The sequence below is a fragment of the Salvia hispanica genome, chromosome 4 (genome assembly GCF_023119035.1).
Source record: "Salvia hispanica cultivar TCC Black 2014 chromosome 4, UniMelb_Shisp_WGS_1.0, whole genome shotgun sequence".
NCBI classification, from domain to species: Eukaryota; Viridiplantae; Streptophyta; class Magnoliopsida; order Lamiales; family Lamiaceae; genus Salvia; species Salvia hispanica.
The window spans coordinates 42,016,512-42,037,367 of NC_062968.1; the positions used below are offsets into that span (position 1 = coordinate 42,016,512).

Sequence of the window (20,856 nt, forward strand, 5' to 3'; positions counted from 1 at the left end):
CGAGGTAAACCCCCGGGACTAGTAATGGGAAGGACCCAGGGCCCCCAAAGGGGGAAGATCAACGTTGAAAACCCCAACACCTAATGAGTTCAAGTTTTTTAGGTTTAATGGGATATTCCGGGTTTATAAGCATTTTCAAAAATAAAAGACCCATGACCAATAGCTCAAGAAAGGAGCTAATGTTTTTGAAAAAGGGAAAACTTAAAAATTTAAAAAGGAAATTTGACCCCGCACCCCAGCGTGCCGACCAAGAAAAAAGTTAGTTGGTAAAAAGGTGCATCAAAGATCGAACTCATATGCGAGCGAATGGCAAGGTGTTTGAATGCATCACGCCAATTGAGGCCGCACAGTTAAACTCCCCTACTCATGATCTGAACTAGCGGGGTACTCCTTTAAGTTTTGGAGACATCCCCCACAAGTGCGAGTGAGATCTTCACGACCACAAGAGCCTTAAATTTCGAGGAAGAATTTGAACAAGACAACGCAGATGGCTCAAATTAATCAAGGTTAGAGGGTATAAATTACCCCCGGCAAGTGAATTTTTGGGCAGATCCCCAGAAAGGGCACCCCCCAAGTGGCCACTTTCCTCACACGAATAGGACTTATACGCAGTTTGCTAAGTTTACGGGAAGAGGAGAGCGCGAGACGGGGGATAGGATTGCCACTTTGTGATTGAACAAAATTTGGGGAAATTGGGGCTCAAAGGAGTGAGAAGCATTAGAAGATTTATCTTGTAGGGACGGGGAAAAGGAGAGTTACCCGAGGGGGGCGGATAACCCATCACTTTTGAGGGAAAATTTGTGGGCCCCGACGAGGCACTCGAAATGAGATCATGAGTAAACGCATAAACACCTTACCGCTCACCCAAAGGGGCACAAAAAAGTATCAAGACATAAAGAAACATTTGGTGGGAGGCAGAAGGGAGCATAGCGCCCTTTTTAGAAAGATGCCAGATGTCAACAAGTGAAGACTTACATCAACGACCCTAGGAAAAGCAACCCCAGAAATTAGTGGAAAGGGAGCACATTGCGAAGATTTCTGACGATTTAAAGCCAACAGGCCTTTCTATTTGGGTGATCATAGATCCTACCAAAATGCTCACTTTATACCGATTCGATTTCTTCCGGGCGGAAATTCTCGATCTATGTACAAGAGATCATACGCTTTCATGAAATACCGGAAAATCACATCGGACCTGATTTAAAATTTATTTTGATTTTGGGTGCGCAACAAGAGTTGGGGACTAGATTAATTCCTTTCCCATCCAAGCGGTGGGCCAAAGAAGATCCGACTTTGAAGATATGGAAAGGAGGTCACCGGGGGGAACCGGAACAAGTACTACCATTATAAAGTTTCTTACGAAGGGCAACTATAAACATGGCCCCATATGAAACATTGTATGGAAAGAAATGTATCGGGGAGAAAGATGCCCGGGGCGATTCCGTGGGGTGATAAGAGATCAATCGTCGGGTCCTGGAAAACAAGGGAAACTCAAGATAGGTAAAAATCACGAAATGCTCGCCAACCGACGTTTTTCCGGGGGGAAAAGTGTTTCCCAGGTATCCCCCCCCAAAAAGGGTTACGAGATTTGGCGTGGCAAAGTAAGCCGTTTCATCGGGCCCCTGAAATTAAAAGCGGGCAGGGGGTATGATTCGTCCCCCGGTTTTGGGGAAAGTCACAATGTTTTTCATGTCAAGAGGGAAAAAGTGTTCGACCCAAACACTAGTCCCCAAAAAAAAATGGTTTTTAACCCAAAATTAAACTAGAAGAAAGCCGGGGGAAACTTTTATAAAATCAAAGAATTGAGGAATAAATTTATTTAAAAGGGGGTTCTATGGAAGCATCATGGTCACGGAAGCACGGGAATTGGAAGCAAGATGAAGAAAAAAATACTGAGTTTTTGAATAACATAAGCAAAATTTCGGGGCAAATTTTTGTTAAGGAGGGGGTAATACCCCTTTCATTATCCTTTTCGTTGATGTTTAATGTCGAACTAAAGAATCTTCACTCTATTGCTTCTTTTTTTAAATAAGAACTCATTACTTTTTGATGCTTAGTGTTTATAGTTCCGGAAACAAAACTTTAAATGAAAGTAAACAACTAAAGCAATTTAAGAAAATATGAAAATTTGCAAATGTCGAGAACGAATACAGAGATCATTCACGACTAAAAACGTTTTAATAAGCCCCAAACTACATTTCCACTTAAAGATTAAATGTATGTGGGGTTTTAGTTTAAGAAAAAGGGAAATTTAAAGGGTGATATTACAAAATACACAAGTATGGCCTAGAGCAAAAAACTATTTTGTATTGCTTGCATTTTTGGGCCCTTTTTTTCCCAGCCCAAATCGACCCACCGCGACCCTATCCAATCAGCCCATTGGGCCCGGGCGAAGCCCGAGGACAACAGCTGGGGAGCCCAAGTCCCCACCCAAACCCGCAAGATAAAAAAAGTGTTAATTGCTAAGAAACAAGGGGAAAATTTAAAGGGAAATACTTTTAAAGAAAAAAACAACCCTTCTTTGACAATAGGAGACCAAAAATTCACCAAAGGGGCAAGTCAAATTTTGAAAAACCTCCACACCATATGGCAGCACCTGAAATGTTTATGTACCGGTCACTAGGTGGCCATATGAGAACAAGATGAAGAAAACAGCCAAATACCTATACTACAAATAACATAAATGCATAGTCCACCTCCTTAGTATACCACCAAATCTTTAAATTATAAAAATCAAAGTAAGGGGGATTTGCTGCAGGAAAATAACAAAAAATTTCAACAGCCCCAATTAAGGCTACCAGTACACATTCTGCCTATAAAATCCTCCACACCACCTTTGAACACCTCCTACACTTTCAAACTTTTTCCCCTGAAGGGTTTAGAGGAAGGAGCGAGGTTTTAAGAACTGTTTTTACCAAGGCACCGACTTCAAGAGGATGAGCATAGAACAACAACACCATCTCGATCCCAACTTCACCACAAATATGGGGGGCTAGCATGAGGAGCAAGGAGTAACGAAGCTTAGGATCAGCCACAATCATAAAGGGATTCCCCCAAGTCAAGGTAAAACACTAGCACACCCTCGCGGCCCTATTTTGGCTCAAGAACATAGAATCGTGGCCTTGGGAACCCTCACAACAGTGAAGCTTCAATAATTAAAGAATCAACACTTTAGCCCCAAATACCAAGCTCATTCCGGAACACATAATTTTTTTTTTTCAAAACCTCTAATTCCACATAGTTGTGCCCTAAAATCTACTGATTTAATTAATATTCAAGAAATCTAGAACTCTTCTAGAAAATTTAGAGAAGAATAAAACGATCACGCACTTAGGATGCATTCATGTTTACGTTTAATGGATATCTCAAAATCTAATTAAGTATATGTATGTTATTTCCTAAAGGGACGTCTCCACACGTCGTCTAAGGCCAAGTTAAAGAACTTACGGATAGAGATTTTGCTTTGAGGTGGGCATTCTTTCAAAACGTGATTTCAGTATGAAAATGTGAATTTTTGCTCAAGTATGTTGTCATGCCATGTTTTGTTTTATGATTACCTATCTGCTTGGCTATGCCAATTTAAGTTAAATCGAATTCGGGTCCCAGTAGGGCCGCAAACCCTACTCGGACTAGTGTACACATAAGGGGATCGTGAGCTAACAAAGGAGTTGGCCGGTCCAGGTGACCGTCGTGGAATGTGGCCACATTCCCGGTTCACACAAGGTTCAGATATGGTATATCTATGTTACGTGATTGCGCAATCAAATCTTCATGAAAAGAAAAGTATTTAGTGACTCGGGTCTTTTAAGTAAAACCCCGTGATCACTCAACTGTGGCTTTGACAATTAAAGATAGAACTATTTTTGGCAATGTGCCCACTGAGTATATCAAATACTCAGCCCTGCATGTTATTTTCAAATGTGCAGGTTGAACGTGGACGAGCAGGCGAAGGTGTTGGGACAAGAATTTTAAATAAGTAGTTAGGTAGCCCAAAGTAGCATGTCTTCATACGTGCTATTTTGTCTTGGACTCTTCCGCTGCAATCTAGAGTTACGTGCTAGAAAGCTATGAACTTAGTCTTGATACTCTGAACACGTTTTGACTATGTACCCATATGCCTTTGATACTATTGACTTAAGTGATTTCATCCTTTTTATGTTGTCCCTTGATTATCGAGAATTGTTTAGTCGCGAAATAGCTACGCTCACTAGCACTAGGGAGTTGTGGTCGTGACAAGTCTCCCCCACGCCGGCGATGATGCTGCTCTCTCGACAAGGCGATGCACTCTCCACGCAGCCGCAGTTGCTCTCTCCGACAAGCCGCTGCTCTTTCACTTGATTTCGGTTCCTTCGGTGGAACCGAAGACCCTGTCGGTCCGAACGGATCGGTTCCTTGAGGAACCGAACCGACAAAGGGTTCTGTTTCGGTTCTGGATTTTGAAAAAAAGGGAGTCGGTTAACCGACTAATCGGTTCGGTCGGAACTGAACCGACCGAATCCCCACCCCTAATGAACTGAACCGACCGAATCCCCACTCAGTGACGGAACCAGGAAATTGATGAAGTCGGGGCTGAAAATTAACGATAGTGTAACGTTACATTCATGTTATCTGCGGAAAAGATTGCACACGGATTCAATATTATCAATTTATAGATCAAGTGTATGTAGTACTACATTTTTATATTAATACAACATATATATGAATTATAAGGATATAGTAAAATAAATTACGAAAATATGAATTTATATATACTAGTAATAAATTATAAATATATATGCGTTAGGCTCCTTTGCACCCTTAGTGTCCTATTTCCTTCTTAATCTCAGCCCTTGGATCCTTGAATTGGATGGTTGTGATCAATGCATTATTAGTCTATAATGTTGCATTATTAGCCGTTGTGCATTATTAGAATGAAAATGTGCATTATTAGTCTATAATGTTGCATTATTAGCCGCTGTGCATTATTAGAATGAAAATGTGCATTATTAAATGACATGTGGCATTAATATAACCGTCAGATGACAAAATCGTGGGGCTAGGATTAAGAAGGAAAAAGGACAAAAGATATGAAAAGGATTTGAATACATCCCTTATATTATATTAATATAAATAAATAAGAATTATAGAAATATAGTAAAATTTAATAAACTATTTTAATACTAAATTATATGGGAACATAATCTAGTTTTAAATTATAAATACAAGAAATTAATACACATATTATTACATACAAAAGAAAAATTTTAATAGTAATTGAGGTTATCTTATTCTCCAAATCTTCTTAATACTCTCTCCGTCCCAGGTAGTTTGTCTCGCTTTGACCGGACACGAGTTTTAAGGAATGTAATGAAAAATGATTGAAAAAATTAGTGGAATGTGGATCCTACTTTTATATATTAATTTTATAATAAAATGTGATTATGAATAAGTTAATGGAATATGGGGTCCACTACAAAAAATGGTAAAAAGTGAAATGGGACAAACTATGTGGAACAGACTGAAATGGAAAAATTGAACTCATACGACATCTTGGTCACCACCCCCGTGAACCCGAATATTTCATTGAACTGCGCTATCGGCATATCATATCTTGTATTCTTCAGCTGAAAGGTGATAGACACGATCGCCTGCCTAGTCTTGTTTACCGTCAATGTAGATAAGAATTCGAGGGTGAGCCGCTGATATGAAGGATGGCCCTGTGCAAACAACAAACCCGAAAGTTTTCCGACTTTACACAACTCCCGGAAGCGTTGCTCGATCCCGGGCTGACAGTAAACGGGCACGGGAGTCTAGCCACTTGGTAAGGCAGTTTGGCAAGAATGCTCCACTTATTATTTTGTGCGGAAGTGAGGGTGACACCGCTGGGACTGAGAACCATGATGCGCAAGTGGTACCTAGAAATTGGAAGTATTAGATCCGTTCAACAATAAACCAAACAAATATCCACGAGATACCCAACTCCCCAGCAACGACGCTAAAAATTTGACTCGAATTATTTTTAACACGAGAAATACCGACAGTGTACGGGGCTAGTGTAGCATAAAACAAGTAAGAGTATCGTATCCCACAGAGACAAATTGTGTAAACTCAAGTACCATGAACCGACTTTAACCACTATCTAGATAATCCAGAGAGGTTGGTTTGATTTTAGAAAACTATTAAACATAGACAAACTAAAAGCACACAACAAAAGATAAGTTTCAAATAATAGAACAAGGTAGAGCCTTGGATCCAACTACAACTAACATAATGCGAACAATTCAACAACTTCGATTACCCAATTGAAGTCTCTAGAATTACTAGGAAAGCCACTAGTCTAGGCTAAGCCCCCTCTCGAGTGCACTCAACCCGTTGATTAACCATTAATATTGAAGTCTCCTTCAAAATACTTCACAATTAACTCCTTAAAACAAAAGGCTCAAGCCCTCACTCTAGAATTCCTTCTCTCGAATGCAAACTATTTAGGTGTTGTTCATTCTTTATCAGTCCTAATTAGGTATCTCTCGATTACTCAAAACTAGGTCGACAAACTCAATTGGTAGCTAAGCAATTGAATTGAAAAAGCTCAACAATGAAACAAAGAAATGACAAGAGCATAGGTAATAAAAAGTCCTTAAATTAATCAAAAGCGTTCATTGTAGTCTTCACCAAAACTCTACAAAATATTTAGCTACTCATATTAAATTCAAATTCACAAGAAGAATCCAGATAAGATGAATTCGACATAGGAAAACTAATGAAAATACTCCCAAGGGTGGATTGAATGGCAAATCGTCTTCGTCTTCAATCTTGTTGATGATTTTGACACCCTGTCTCTTCAATCTGCTCTCAAAACGTTAAAACTACTTCTGGGGCGTGTGGAATGTGTACTGAAGTCGAACCCTAGGTCCTATTTATACTCGGGGCGAAAAATAGAACAAAAGCAACGAATAAGCAAATCGTCTGGTCGGGTGATTTTAAGTGACAAAACGCCCAACCCGGGTGTTTTCTCGTATCACGATCTCGCTCTAAAGGCCCGACCCGGGCGATTTTTCAATAAAAAAATGCACGGGTCCAGTGGATACGCCCGGGTTGAAGGCCAAAACGCCCGGCCTCTTGCAGTGAAATGCCCAACCTGAGGCTCTTGGGTGCCGTTTTCGTACGTTTCCACCTGTTATGACTACAAAAATTCAACAAACTTATCAAAACACTAAAATAGGGGATAATGGATGAAAACTAAAGTAGTGTGCTACAAAACATTGAAATATACACTTTGAAGATCCAAAACACTTGCTAAACTACGAGTTTATCATAACACTAGTGTGGTAAAGCACTGAAAGGATCAACACGAAATATATTATTTATTGTTATCTACTGAAAGAATATATTTCAGAAAATTTAGTATTTCTTAGTCTATGCTAATAATATTGATATTGTTTATTTAATCAGACGTCACTTTAATTTATCAATATGTGAGAGTTTTTCTCAACTCAATCATGATTTCTTGGGTGGTAGTAATTGAATAACATGAAAATATTATTATTTCATAGAATTCGCATGCCCACTGTGGTATGATTAATCCCCGAGAGGTGTTTGAAAAAAAGGAATTTATTATGCAGCAAACTGTGCAGTTGTATGAATAATGAATAAAGTTTCAAACTAGAAAAACTCTTTGGAGAATTAATTTAATTCAAAGCACATAGCAGACAAAGAATTAAAGTAATGGATTAAGATAATCTTAAACGCGAGAAATATTATAAAATAAAGGGGTTTTGGCTTTTTAAACCAAAACCTTTCCCCGAATTCTGGTTTTTCCCAAGAACTATAAGATTTGTTTTTAAAACCACGAACTTTCATTTCGTTAGGATTTTCCCAACCCGACCCGAATAGCACATTTCCAACCCGAATAGCATAATTCAAAATGTTAAAGTTGTGTTTTGTTTATTCAAAAGTTGTCATTTGTTATGTAATAATTGTGATTGTATGTATTATTGTGCCAAATAGGATCCAAGTAATCAATTTATTGACAAATGAGATTAAAATTGACATGTAAACAACCCGGGTTTCATCGTGTACCCGCCGGGGGAAAACCCTAAGCGAAATGAAAGTTCGTGGTTTAAAAAACAAATCTCATAGTTCATGGGAAAAACCAGAATTCGGGGAAAGGTTTTGGTTTAAAAAGCCAAAAGCCCTAAAATAAAATGGAACCCAAGTTATTCTTAATTTGGTGATTTAGATGGGATTCCAATATTTTACTTTAGTGAAACAAAATAATATTCCATTGGATAATATATTATATCATGGGTTAATTGATTTAATTAGAATTTTATCTAATGAGTGAGTCCACAATCTAATTCACTCCATAGGTCCACACTCTAGCCCAAACCTAGTCCAACTTATAAATAGTGAGAAGAGATGGGAAAATCTAGACTACACAATTCACAACTCCAAAAACCCTAACCCTAGCCGCCGACAAATTGGCCCCCCTCTCTCTCCTTTTGCCTCCATTTTCCAGCCATCAAATAGGGAGATCTAGGGTTTTGTCTTGATCTCGTCTTGTTCATTCTAATTCATAGAATTGAATCGAGATAGATTATTTTGTGTATTTTTCTTCCTAGATCTCATCAAACTTCTATTGATTCTTCAAAATCCGCCACACGGATGAATAATCAAGGACGTGAGAATAGAATGGAAGATTCATGGTCAGCAAGCAACGTCAAGCTTTCAATGGAAAAAAGGTAACAATCAGATCTACATCAAATAAGCATGTTTATGTGTGTTTTGATGTGTTTTATCTATAGATATAGAATAATATCATGAAATTGGAATTGAATACGACATCACCTAAATAGTTCCGTAAGGACCTTTTTGTTTTCTGTGTCTTCTGTTGCGGTAACCCCAACAGATATTAAGCTAGAAATATTCAAATGATCAAACAATTAAAATACTTCGAAACAAAAACGTAAATGCAAAACCGAAATGTAAAAAATTGTTTCTCGCTCCTAAGATCAGTAAGACTGCTAAACTAGCTGATGGAGGGGGAACACTGCTAAACAGGTGCAGTGTTCCCCCTCCTCCAGTGATGGAGGTCAAAGACTTCAAGTTTGGAGTGTGAACTAGGTGGAACTACATCTCCTATCTTTGTGGTAAGTTCTTCTATTTATAGGGTGGCTTGGCTTTAACTCATAGAGATATTTCCTTCATGTATTAACATTTGTGTCCTCAAAAGGGATTCCTTATAGAAGCCTACTTCGCCTTCTTGCACTCCAACTTCACAGTGCATTATTCTCACCAGTTTGACACTCGTTTCCTCCACTTTTACTTGATGCTCTATCAACATTCCTTGCACGTGATTCCACCCCTTTGTGCACACTAAGCAACTCATGTTGTTGAAGCACTATTCAACTAACCAGAAACCAATTCATAAAACACGCCTTATCAAACGACCCACAATTAACATATACTTTTCCACGAGTATGGAAAAACAAATCAATGAATAGAAAGATAAAGCTGATTCAATTGCATGCTTCCTATACTTTCCTCCAACCAACTCTTAGACTAAAAATAAAAAGACTCAAAACACTCTTAATGTTCAAGTTCAAGTTTCAATCAGGTTGTTTAAACAACCTTCTGATTTTCACCACCCCTATTTAACTTGGTCGATTTATCAACTTGTCGAGATAGCCACTGTTATTAACTAAAAGCTAGATTCACTCGTAACTCATTCCTCGCCAGACATATTAGGATCTTTCTCTCATCCATGATAGACCACAAATGTTTCAAGTTCAGTTCACATCAAATAGCTCCTAAGGGTCTATTATTTGGTTGTAATAGGGTCTGGGGGTTGGTGCATATACATGTAGGTTCCTAAGGGCTCTAAGTTTAGAATATATGTACTAAAAAGAAACATGCAAGATCAAAGACATTTTGTGAAAACCTGCTCGGCGTCCGTGAATTTCATGCCTTCTTCTCCCAGACAGCGTGTTCTGCAATCACTCATGGTCCTTTGGCATCCTCCCGATGCCCCTTGGGTGAAGCTGAATACAGACGGTGCCTTCTCTTCAGTGACATTGGAGGCGGGAGAGGGAGGATTGGTTCGTGGTTCGGATGGAGGTCTTCTGCGGGCCTTCTGTTCTCCGGTGGATGCATCTTCGAGCTTTGAGGCGGAGCTTATGGCTCTTATTCGAGGTTTGGATATGGCCATGGATCTCTCTACACATATTTGGATAGATCTTGACTCATCAGCTCTGGTTACATTACTGTCATCTGGATAGCCTGGTTCTGCGAATTTTAGGCATCATATGGCTTTGATCCATAGAATGACTTCTCAGCGGCAGGTTCGATTCTCGCACATCTACAGAGAAGGAAACTGTGCTGCCGATTTTCTTACAGGTACCCCTACTATGACATATTATGATTCAGTCTCTGTGCCTAGATACCTGAAGGCGCTTGTTAGGATGGACCAGCTGGGGTATCCTAACTTCCGTTTCCGACGCAGAGATGTGGATTGATTTTGACTTTATGATTGTTCTACTTAGTTTATTTCTTCCTTTTGTTCATTTGGTTCCTAGTTTAGTTTTTGATAGCAGGAAGGATCCCGATATGTGGGAACTTCAGTTTGTTTCTCTTCATGTTCTTGTTTTCGATCCTAGTCACTTTTGGGCTAGGGTCGGGGAACGTTACATTTTGAATTTATTCACAGGTTGGGGGTCTGCCTAAACCTCCCGCCCAACATGGGTGTTTTTTGATAACAAAAAAAAAAAACCTTCTTTAGTTTAGCTCCGACCTTGTACAGATCAGAGGGTAACTGGCCATTTTGACCTTATTCTCTTTTCTTTCTTTTTTTTCTGTTTTTCCTAGGTCAGTTGTATATTTTTTAACCTAATAATTCTTTCTTTTTCTCTCTTTTTTTCTACTTAGGTCAGGTTACATAATTTTTTGACAACTTTTCTCTTCTTTTCTTTTCTACCCATTTTCTCGGCCATCCTATTACCTATATCCAAAGCACTATGACATCTTTATTATTTATTATCAACTTAGGTTTACCCCCGACCTCATACTTCAGTGTCTCCCACAGTCCTTGTTGTATCAAGATCGCTTGCATTTTGATCCTGCATAATCCAAAATCATTTTATTTTTTTCAGTGAATTTTTCCATTTCAAACCGAGTCATAATCATTTCGATCAATTCAAATTCTTGCTTTCCACATATAGCGCCGATTTGTAATATCGAGTTGAATCTAAAGCATAAACAAATCAAATGAATGGAATTAAACAATAACCAAGAACGCGATCAAATACGTGGATCGGTTGTGAGCCTACATCCACAGGTAAACTCTAGCAATTTCTTATTGATGCCTTAGCAAAATGTGCCACCGATTACAAACATACAAGCTTTATGGTTGATATACAATGTATTAGCACTAAAATACATACAAGTATATAGAATAGATCTATTATAGCTAAAGGTTACTACCAGATATTGAAAATAAGGAACACTATCACAGACTGTCTATCTAATACTAGACTTCTTCTACTATTGGAGACACAGTTCTGGGATTGGTTTGAACCAAGAAAAACAGTAAATAAAACAATTAAAAGAAGCAAGTATGGCATTTACAGATTAAATACAAGGGTAAAACAGATAGAGACAAGGAAATTCCAAGGATGTGCTTTCAATATATATAAATTGCAACTACAACACCCTAGCATAGTTCATGCTTAACTCGAACGAGTCACATAAGTATTGCCCATGCAGCACAAAGTAGATTACACACTAAGGTCATCAATTTTAGATTAGCAACTCCAAAAGGTTCAATTAAACTCTCAAGAGGTCCTCACTCTCAATTAAAACCACCTTTTTAAAGAGAATTAATTGTAGTGTTAACTACGTTATTCTAACATGCAGATCCTCTCTCGATTATTTTGCAAGCCAAGAAATCATCATAGAATATTTCACTTGAAAGAGTAGTTTATAGGGAAAACATAGAAAATATAAAAACTAATAAGATAAAACACAAAGGATGATCTTGTAGTATTGATCTTCTCTTCAATCCAAGCTTCAAACTCCAAGTATGGTGGAAAGATGATGAACAATGGACATGAACTCTAAATATTTTTATCTCTTGTGTTGAATGCATCAAAAGATTCCTTTGATGAAGCTTTGAGGGTGTTTATAGCCTTCAAGTCGTGTATGATGATATGGTAAATCTTCTAATCCAGTTGTTAAGTAAAATATTACGCCGCCCAATTCCAGCGGCCCGTTGCCAGATATCCTGCGGGCCGCTAGGAATCTTCTAACTCTTTCGGTGCAACTTTCGGCAGTCACTGTGCACAGTCCAGTCCAGTGGTCGTTGGACGTGTTCCTCTTTTCAGGCACTATTTCCGAGATGGAACGTTGCAGCTTCAACGATCGATGGGCTTCAGTGGCCAGCCGGCCACTGGCAGCAGTCCAGCGACTAGCTCGAATGCTCCAGACTTCAGACTTTGACTTTTACTATCTTTTTAGGCTCTATTTTGCGCATTTATCATAAAACACGTAAAAATACCAAAGTTGATAAAATGTATAAATAATGGACATAAACTGCAACTTTGACACTTAAAGAGGACCAAATAAAGGCCTTAAAATAATGTTGTTGGACGAAGATTGCATCAAATCCGGAGGAAATATTTGTGATTAATGTGTGATTATCTTCTTACCAAGTTTAAGAAATATGAAATCAATGTAATTATGTAAAATAGGTTTACCTTGTAGAGATTTCCAAGTCCTATATATTGGTGCTCCATGTATAATGAAATTATCAGTGAATAATACACAAAACCTATATTACCAATCCTTTTATCATGGCTTCATAGCAGGAATGATTCTGGCTCAGAACAAGATCATCATAGCGAATATACCAAATTCTCGATCCTTTACAGCCAAAACCAGCCACAGAAATCAAACCCTACATCAAAAAGCGATCTGAAAACATCCACAAAACTAAGGAACATCAAGAATGTCACGGTGGCGTTCAAGCTGAACGGAAAGAACTACCCGATCTGGTCGAGATTGATGAAAGTCAAAATAGGAGGCCGAGGGGCCTATTCATATATCAGGAATGAACCTCCTGAACCCGGGAGCAGGGGATATGATGACTGGGAGGAAGACAACCTCGTTGTCTTCTCATGGATCATCGATAATATAGAGGATGATATTATCGCCGATTTCGCGCACCACAAAACTTCGAAGCATTGTGGGACAGTCTTGCGGTGACTTACGAAAGCAGGGCAGATCCGTATCTCATCTACAATCTGGAAGAGAAAGCAATCAATATCAAGCAAGGAAATCTCGATCTAGAGACTTACTACCAAAGGATTAATGCACTATGGATTAACATTGGCCGCTGCCAGAAGCAGCCGATCACGTGCTGTGACAAGGGCGTCGATCAATTCCGGAACATTCAAACGGAAAACGCATGATCAATTTCTTGATGGGATTGAATCAAGAATACGATTCGATTAGGCGAGAGATCATGAAAGACGATCCAATCCCCTCGATTGAAGCAGCTTACGGCTGGGTGAAGACGGAGGCTACACGAAGAAGCATCAACACATCTTCTACACCAGCCGTGGAAGCCGACGGAGGAGGCGTCGATTCGTCATCTGGGGGGATCGGCTATGGTCTCGCTGCCCAAAGCCAGCGCCCACCGCACCGAGGAGGACCACCAAGACCCGCCGCATCCACCTACTGGCCGGGAAACAAGCCAGATAAATCGAAATTGATATGTTCCCACAGTGGAAAACCGAGACATACCCAAGATGAATGCTTCCTTCTAATTGGATACCCGGAATGGTGGGAGGAGAAACAGAAAATAAGAGCCCAAGCAAAGCTTGCCGTCGGAGTGGACGAAAGGGGGCAGCCGAGATAGAATGCTGTCAGAAATAGGGTAATCACGACCGGACAAGGAAAACCACCGGGATTACATGATTCTACCGGTGGTGGCGGCGTGCAGGGGGGCGGCAATTTTGCCGAGAAAGCGGAGGAGTATGGGATGGCGAAGAGCGGCGCTGATGTTGGAGGTATAGGGTTTGGTTTTAAACCAAACCCTTACACTTAATTCATTTAAATTGCATCCCCATGATTTAGTGATATTACAAAAGAAACCCCATCAAATTAAAGTTAGACCCCCAGACTCTTTTATTTATCAGAAACGGCACCATCTTATAAAAATTGCTCAGAAAACCCCAAATACTTGCAGTTTTGTGTCATATAACCCCTTTGCACCCTTAAAAAATATTTCCTCTGCATTTCATGTTTATAATGATGATAGAACTGGCAATAGGGGTTGGATTTTCGATTGTGGAGCCACAGATACTATGACTCCAGACAGGAATGATTTCAGTAGCTATGATGAGATTTCTAACACATATATCAGCAAATGGGTAATTAATTACTATTGTGGGAGTGGGAACTATTGATATATCTCCTACTCTCCGTTTATCCAATTGTTTGCATGTTCCTACCCTCTCTCAAAGGCTGATGTCTATAAGTCATGTGACTAGAGACTTGAACTGCACACTTCTAATGCATCCCACTTTTTGCATATTACAGGATATTCAGACGAGGAGGATTCTTGGGTGGCACTAAGAAGCAAGGACTTTACTATGTGGACGAGATAGCTCAACATGGCAGTGCGATGCTGGCTCACGGATCCACGAAACAAGAAATTTGGCTGTGGCACCATCGACTAGGACACCCTTCTCCTGGTTATTTTAAACTTCTTTTTCCAAACATTCCCATTCCTGCTGATTTTTCATGTGAGACATGTGTTTTGGCCAAGAGCGACAGACAGTCATTTAAACTTACAAATACACGTATGAATTCCATTTTTTCCTTAATACATGGTGATGTGTGGGGTTCTGCACCAACTGTTGGGGGTAGTTTCCGATATTTTGTGATATTTGTGGATGGTTGTACTAGAATGACTTGGATCTACTTTCTTAAACATAAATCTAAAGTTGTGGAAAAATTCATCGTGTTTTTTAAAATGATCCAAACCCAATTTCATACAACCATCAAAACTCTTCGGTCAGATAATGGGAGGGAGTTTGTTAGTAGTTCTATGACCCAATTTTGTAAGGAAAATGGTATGATCCACCAAACATCATGTGCCTATACACCGGAACAAAATGGGGTAGCTGAGAGGAAAAACAGAACAATTCTAGAGATAACCCGGGCCCTAATGATCGAGTCCAAAGTACCCAAACATTTCTGGCCGAAGCCATAACCACATCTGTCTACTTCATGAACCGACTTCCTACAAAAGTCCTTAACAAGAAAACCCCACTCGATATCCTATCCAAAATGACCAAAATCCCACAACACCTAAATCTTCCACCCAAAGTCTTCGGCTGCACAGTCTATGTCCATATTCTAAAACACGAGAGAACCAAACTATCACCTTGTGCAACCAAATGTGTCTTCATTGGGTACAGTGGCGGAGGGAATTCAGGACAAGGGGGGACGGTGGTACCCCCAATTTTTTTTTTTATTACTAGTATTATACATATAATTTATTAGTAAGGTATTTTACAAAAATTTACAAAAGATAGCTATGAATATTGAAGGAAGATTCATCTAAATATAAGGAAATAAATCAGAATATAAGATTTGGGATGAAGTTTAAATTAAAAGATTAAACCCTAATCAAAATCTATAAAAACCTCCTTCTAATCAAAATCTATAAAAACCTCCTTCTGTAGTCCAGCAATCCTCATTCCTCCACATTCCCTTCCCATCCTGCAGGAGCAGCGCTCCGTCAAGGCGTCAACTGCAGAATATTCAATTTAGCCATCCAGCCTCAGAGCAGAGCCTCCAAGGTTTGTTTCTTCGATTTCTAATTTTATATGAGTATTAAAAGCTTTACTCAAGTGCTGCTAATCTAGACATCTAGTAATCTGCTATTCTGCAGACTGCAATGTTAAAACTTTATTTTAATGTTTGTTTAATTTACCATTTTAGTTGTAGGTGTAGCCGTAGACTTGGTAGTCGGAAATTGTGAAAGAATGAGTTTTATACTTTTATATAGTTTGAGTTATCCAATTCATCACTTTCGAGAATTGCTTTTTAACTTTTTAATATATTTTATTTTCATATTTATCATTATTTAGAATTAATATGTTACGATTTTGTTGTTTTATTAGTAAAAGTATATAAGTTTGTATATTTTTAATATTTTTGCAGAAAGTAGAATTAAAAAGAATGAAGAAACAATCTGATCTTCGAAATATGTTCAAAAGGATGAAATCTCATGATAGTTCAAGTTCTTCGGCTCCAAATGATAATACGTCTCCTTCAAATGCTAATGCGTCTCTGGCTCCTCCCAATGTTACTATGACTCCTTCAAATGTTAGTGTGTCTCCGACTCTTTCAAATGTTACCGTGACTCCTTCAAATGCTAGTGTATCTCCGACTCGAAGTGTCCCATTAGAGGAAAAAGAATTGATTTACGATGTTGAAAAACTTAATCATGATCCTGCAAAAAGAGATAGTATAATGACATATCCTCCAAATGAGCGAGATGCAGTTAGGAGAGCATACATTCTTAAAAAGCCTTGTCAACCAAGATCTCACAACTTTCCTAGAAAAAAAATTGGAGGACGTCGATTTATGCCTTATTGGTTCGATACATGGGATTGGCTTGAATATAGCACAACAGAAGATGTTGCATTTTGTTTTGTTTGCTACTTGTTTAAGAATGAAGTTGGACTTACTGCGGGGGGAGATGCATTTGTGAACAAAGGATTTAAGTCATGGAATAAGCCGGACAGATTTACGAAGCATATTGGTGGAATAAAAAGTGCTCACAATCTTGCTTATGAGAAATATGTGAACTTAAGAGATGGCAAAAAAAATTCTATTCTTGTTTCTCTTGATAATGCCACCGAGGTGACCATAAAAGAATATGACATTCGCTTGAAGGCTTCAATTTCATGTTTGCGTTATCTACTGCGGCAAGGTTTGGGCTTTCGTGGACATAGAGAAAATAGTGAATCCCTTAACAGAGGAAATTTTCTTGAACTTTTGAAATGGTTAAGGACACATAATGAAGTTGTTTCAAAAGTGACTTTGGAAAATGCTCCTGGAAATTGTCAATTGATATCTCCAACTATTCAAAAGGATATTATCAATTGTTGTGCTAAAGAAACAACTAAGCGAATTGTGGACGAACTTGGTGTTGACTATTTTGCTATATTAGCTGACGAATCAAGTGATGTGTCCCAAAAGGAACAATTATCTCTTTGCCTACGCTACGTTCAAAGAAAAACGGGACAGGTAGTTGAAAGATTCATTGGTCTTGCTCATGTTGGTGATACCACTGCTTTATCTCTTAGAAGTGCAATCATATCATTGTTTATTGAACATTCATTGAGTCCATCTAAGATTTGAGGACAAGGATATAATGGGGCTAGTAACATGAAGGGTGAAATACATGGATTGAAGACTTTGATTATGGAATATACTCCAAGTGCTTACTACGTCCACTGCTTCGCCCACCAACTTCAACTGACTCTTGTAGCCATTGTAAAAAAGAACGATGAATGTGCTTGGCTTTTTTATACGATTGCAAATTTATTAAATGTTGTAGGAGTTTCTTTCAAGAGACGAGAATTGATTCGTGAAATTCAAGCACAAAAACTTGCTCAAGCCTTGGAAATTGACGAACTTGAAACAGGGTCTGGGTTAAATCAAGAACTTGGTTTGAAGAGGCCCGGACTCTTTTGAATGTCATGGACCTATTTTCTACAATTGTTAAGGTTCTTATGATTATTGGAAAGAATGGCTCTAAATCGGATGATAAGTGCAAAGCTCAAGGCATTTTGTACTCAATGGAGTCATTTGACTTTGTTTTTATGGCACAACTAATGACTACTATATTTGGGTACACTAACAATTTGTGTCTTGCTTTGCAAAGAAGGGATCAAGATATAATTAATGCTATGAGGCTTGTCTCTTTAACCAAAAGTCAACTACATAAAATGAGGGAGGATGGATGGGAGATTCACTTGGACAAGGTAATCTCATTTTGCAATAATCATGGCATTGTTGTTCCAGATTTGGTAGCTTATTATGTGCCTCATGGAAGATCAAAGAGTTTTGTTCAACAAGTTTCCTATCGTTATCATTTTCGCATTGATGTGTTTATAGAGGTAATTGATTTATTACTTCAAGAATTTGACAATCGATTTGATGAAGTCAATATGGAGTTGATCAGATGCATGGCTTGCTTCAATCCTAGAGATGGCTTCTCTTCTTTTGACAAAGAAAGTGTACTCAAACTTGCAACATTTTATCCTTCTGATTTTTCAAGCATTGATTTGAGGTCTCTTGATTGTCAACTTGATTTATTCTTGGAGGATATGAGAAGAGATAATGACTTTCAAAATTTGCAAGATCTTAGTTCTCTTTCAATGAAGCTTGTTGAAACACAGAGGGATGTGGCTTACCCCTTTGTCTTTTTTCTTATCAAGTTGATTTTGATTCTGCCGGTTGCTACTGCAAGTGTAGAGAGAGTATTTTCTGGAATGACGTTTGTGAAGAATAAGTTGTGAAATAGAATTGGTGATCAACCTTTTAATGATTTTTTTATGACTTTCATTGAGAAAGAAATGTTTCTACAAGTCTCCGATGATGATATAGCCCATCGCTTTGAAGAAATGAAGACTCGTAGAAAGATAAATTAGATGTTATATCTAGTTTTTGGTTTATTTTATTTAAAAGTACATGAGTTCAAAATTGAATAATATTTTAAATATTATTTTACCGCTATTTTCTATTTTTTTAAGTGTTATGTAATTATTTATCATACGACTCGTACCCCCAGATGACAAATCTTGGATCTGCCACTGGTGGGGTATGGGATGAACCAAAAGGGATACCGATGCTTTGACCCTCAAACCAAAAAAATCATTACTACCATCAACTGCAACTTCCTGAAAACCGAATTCTTTTACCATACCCACCTTAGTAGTCATGGGAAGAGTGATCCAGATAGTACAGTGGACTATCTAAGTTGGGTTGTGCCACTTCCAAACTCTTCGATTGAGGATCTAACAGAACTAGTTGTCACTGCCGCCGAGCAGGTCTCACCACAAGAATCATCTCATCCGCGTTCCCTTGATTCTCCTCCGACGATATCCCAGGTAATCTCCGAACCTTGTCCCGATACAGTTTCCACATCATATGAGTACAAATCCCGCAGATGAGGATAATACCATTGATAGCGACACTGGGAGATATGTTCTTCCCCATCGGAGTACGAGGGGAGTTCCGCCAAAAAGGTACTCTCCAGAAAAGATTGGAAAGAAAAGTCGTTATGGAGTGGCCAACTTCGTGCAAGGAAACTTGGCTAAAATGGCACGAGCTTTTGAGGCTGCATTGTATGAAGAAGAAGAAATTCCACGGTCAGTCGAGGAAGCAATGAAACATAAGCACTGGAGGGATGCTATGTTCACTGAAATGAAGGCACAAATGAAGAATAGTACGTCGGTGAAAGGCAAGTTGCCTGAAGGAGTTTGAACTGTGGAGTGCAGATGGGTGTTTACAATAAAACGAAGGCCGGATGGCACAATAGAGAGATACAAGGCCAGACTGGTGGCGAAGGGATACACCCATACCTATGGTGTAGATTATGATGAGACCTTCTCACCTGTCGCGAAGATCAACACTGTGAGGGTATTGTTCTCTCTATCGCCGCCAACAAGGATTGGGCCCTTCATCAGTTCGACGTGACTAATGTCTTCCTACACGGAGAGTTGCCGAAACCAGTCTACATGGAACCTCCACCTGGATTTACTGACGAGTTCCAAGATGGGGAAGTGTGTCAACTAAAACGAACATTGTACGGGCTGAAGCAGTCTCCAAGGGCATGGTTTGGGAGATTCATGGAAGTAATGAAGAAATATGGATATAGACAGAGCAACTCAGACCATACCTTGTTCATCAAGAAGAAAAATGGAAAAATCACGTGTTTGATCATATATGTAGGACCTCTTAAATACTTCTTGGGCATGGTCATTACTGGAGATGATGAGGAAGAAATGACCGAGCTAAAGAAGAACCTGTTCAGTGAGTTTTAAATGAAAGATTTAGGACCTCTTAAATACTTCTTGGGGATAGAAGTGTTGAGGTCAAGAAAAGGGATCTTCATAAATCAGAGGAAGTATGTACTCGACCTCTTGGCGGAAGTTGGGATGCTAGACTACAAACCTGCGGACACTCCAATAGTCCAAAATCATGGGTTGCAGATGAAGGAAAAGGCGAAACCAGCAAACAAACAGAGCGAGATATCAGAGGTTGGTCGGGAAGTTGATTTATTTATCTCACACTAGGCCAGACATTGTCTATGCTGTGGGGATAGTAAGTCAATTTATGCATGCACCTCAAGAGGAGCACTGGGAGGCAGTTCTAAGAATTGTTCGATATCTAAAAGGAACAACCGATCATGGAATTCTGTTTGAGAAGCATCGGCACTTGGGAATACATGGTTTCACTGATGCAGATTGGGTTGGGAATCCAAATGATAGAAAGTCCACTGCAGGATACTTTACCTTCATTGGAGGAAATTTGGTAACATGGAGAAGTAAGAAGCAGAAAGTAGTGGCACTCTCAAGCGCGGAGGTAGAATTTTGGGGAATTAAGAGTGGGTAGACTGAACTACTGTGGCTAAGAAACTTATGAGGGAATTGGACTTATGCTCATCTCATACGTGCAAGTTATTTTGCGATAACAAGGCAGCCATTAGTATTTCCGAAAATCCAGTTCAGCATGATCGAACTAAACATGTGGGGGTAGACAGACATTTCATAAAGGAGAATATTGAAGCAAGGATAGTCG

General features: G+C 39.0%; 2 protein-coding genes across 2 annotated transcripts; both read left to right on the plus strand.

Annotated features, from left to right (window-relative positions):
* Positions 1–16,221: 16,221 nt before the first annotated feature.
* Positions 16,222–17,409, plus strand: LOC125221102 (zinc finger MYM-type protein 1-like). The gene has a single exon (XM_048123230.1). The coding sequence runs from the start codon at positions 16,222–16,224 to the stop codon at positions 17,407–17,409; it is 1,188 nt and encodes a 395-aa protein (XP_047979187.1).
* A 341-nt stretch (positions 17,410–17,750) lies between these two features.
* On the plus strand, positions 17,751–18,572 carry LOC125221103. The gene has a single exon (XM_048123231.1). The coding sequence runs from the start codon at positions 17,751–17,753 to the stop codon at positions 18,570–18,572; it is 822 nt and encodes a 273-aa protein (XP_047979188.1).
* Positions 18,573–20,856: the final 2,284 nt, after the last annotated feature.

Coding starts and splice junctions, on each gene's coding strand:
- LOC125221103 (XM_048123231.1), top strand. CDS start 17,751: ATGGACCTATTTTCTACAATTGTTAAGGTTCTTATGATTATTGGAAAG.
- LOC125221102 (XM_048123230.1), top strand. CDS start 16,222: ATGAAGAAACAATCTGATCTTCGAAATATGTTCAAAAGGATGAAATCT.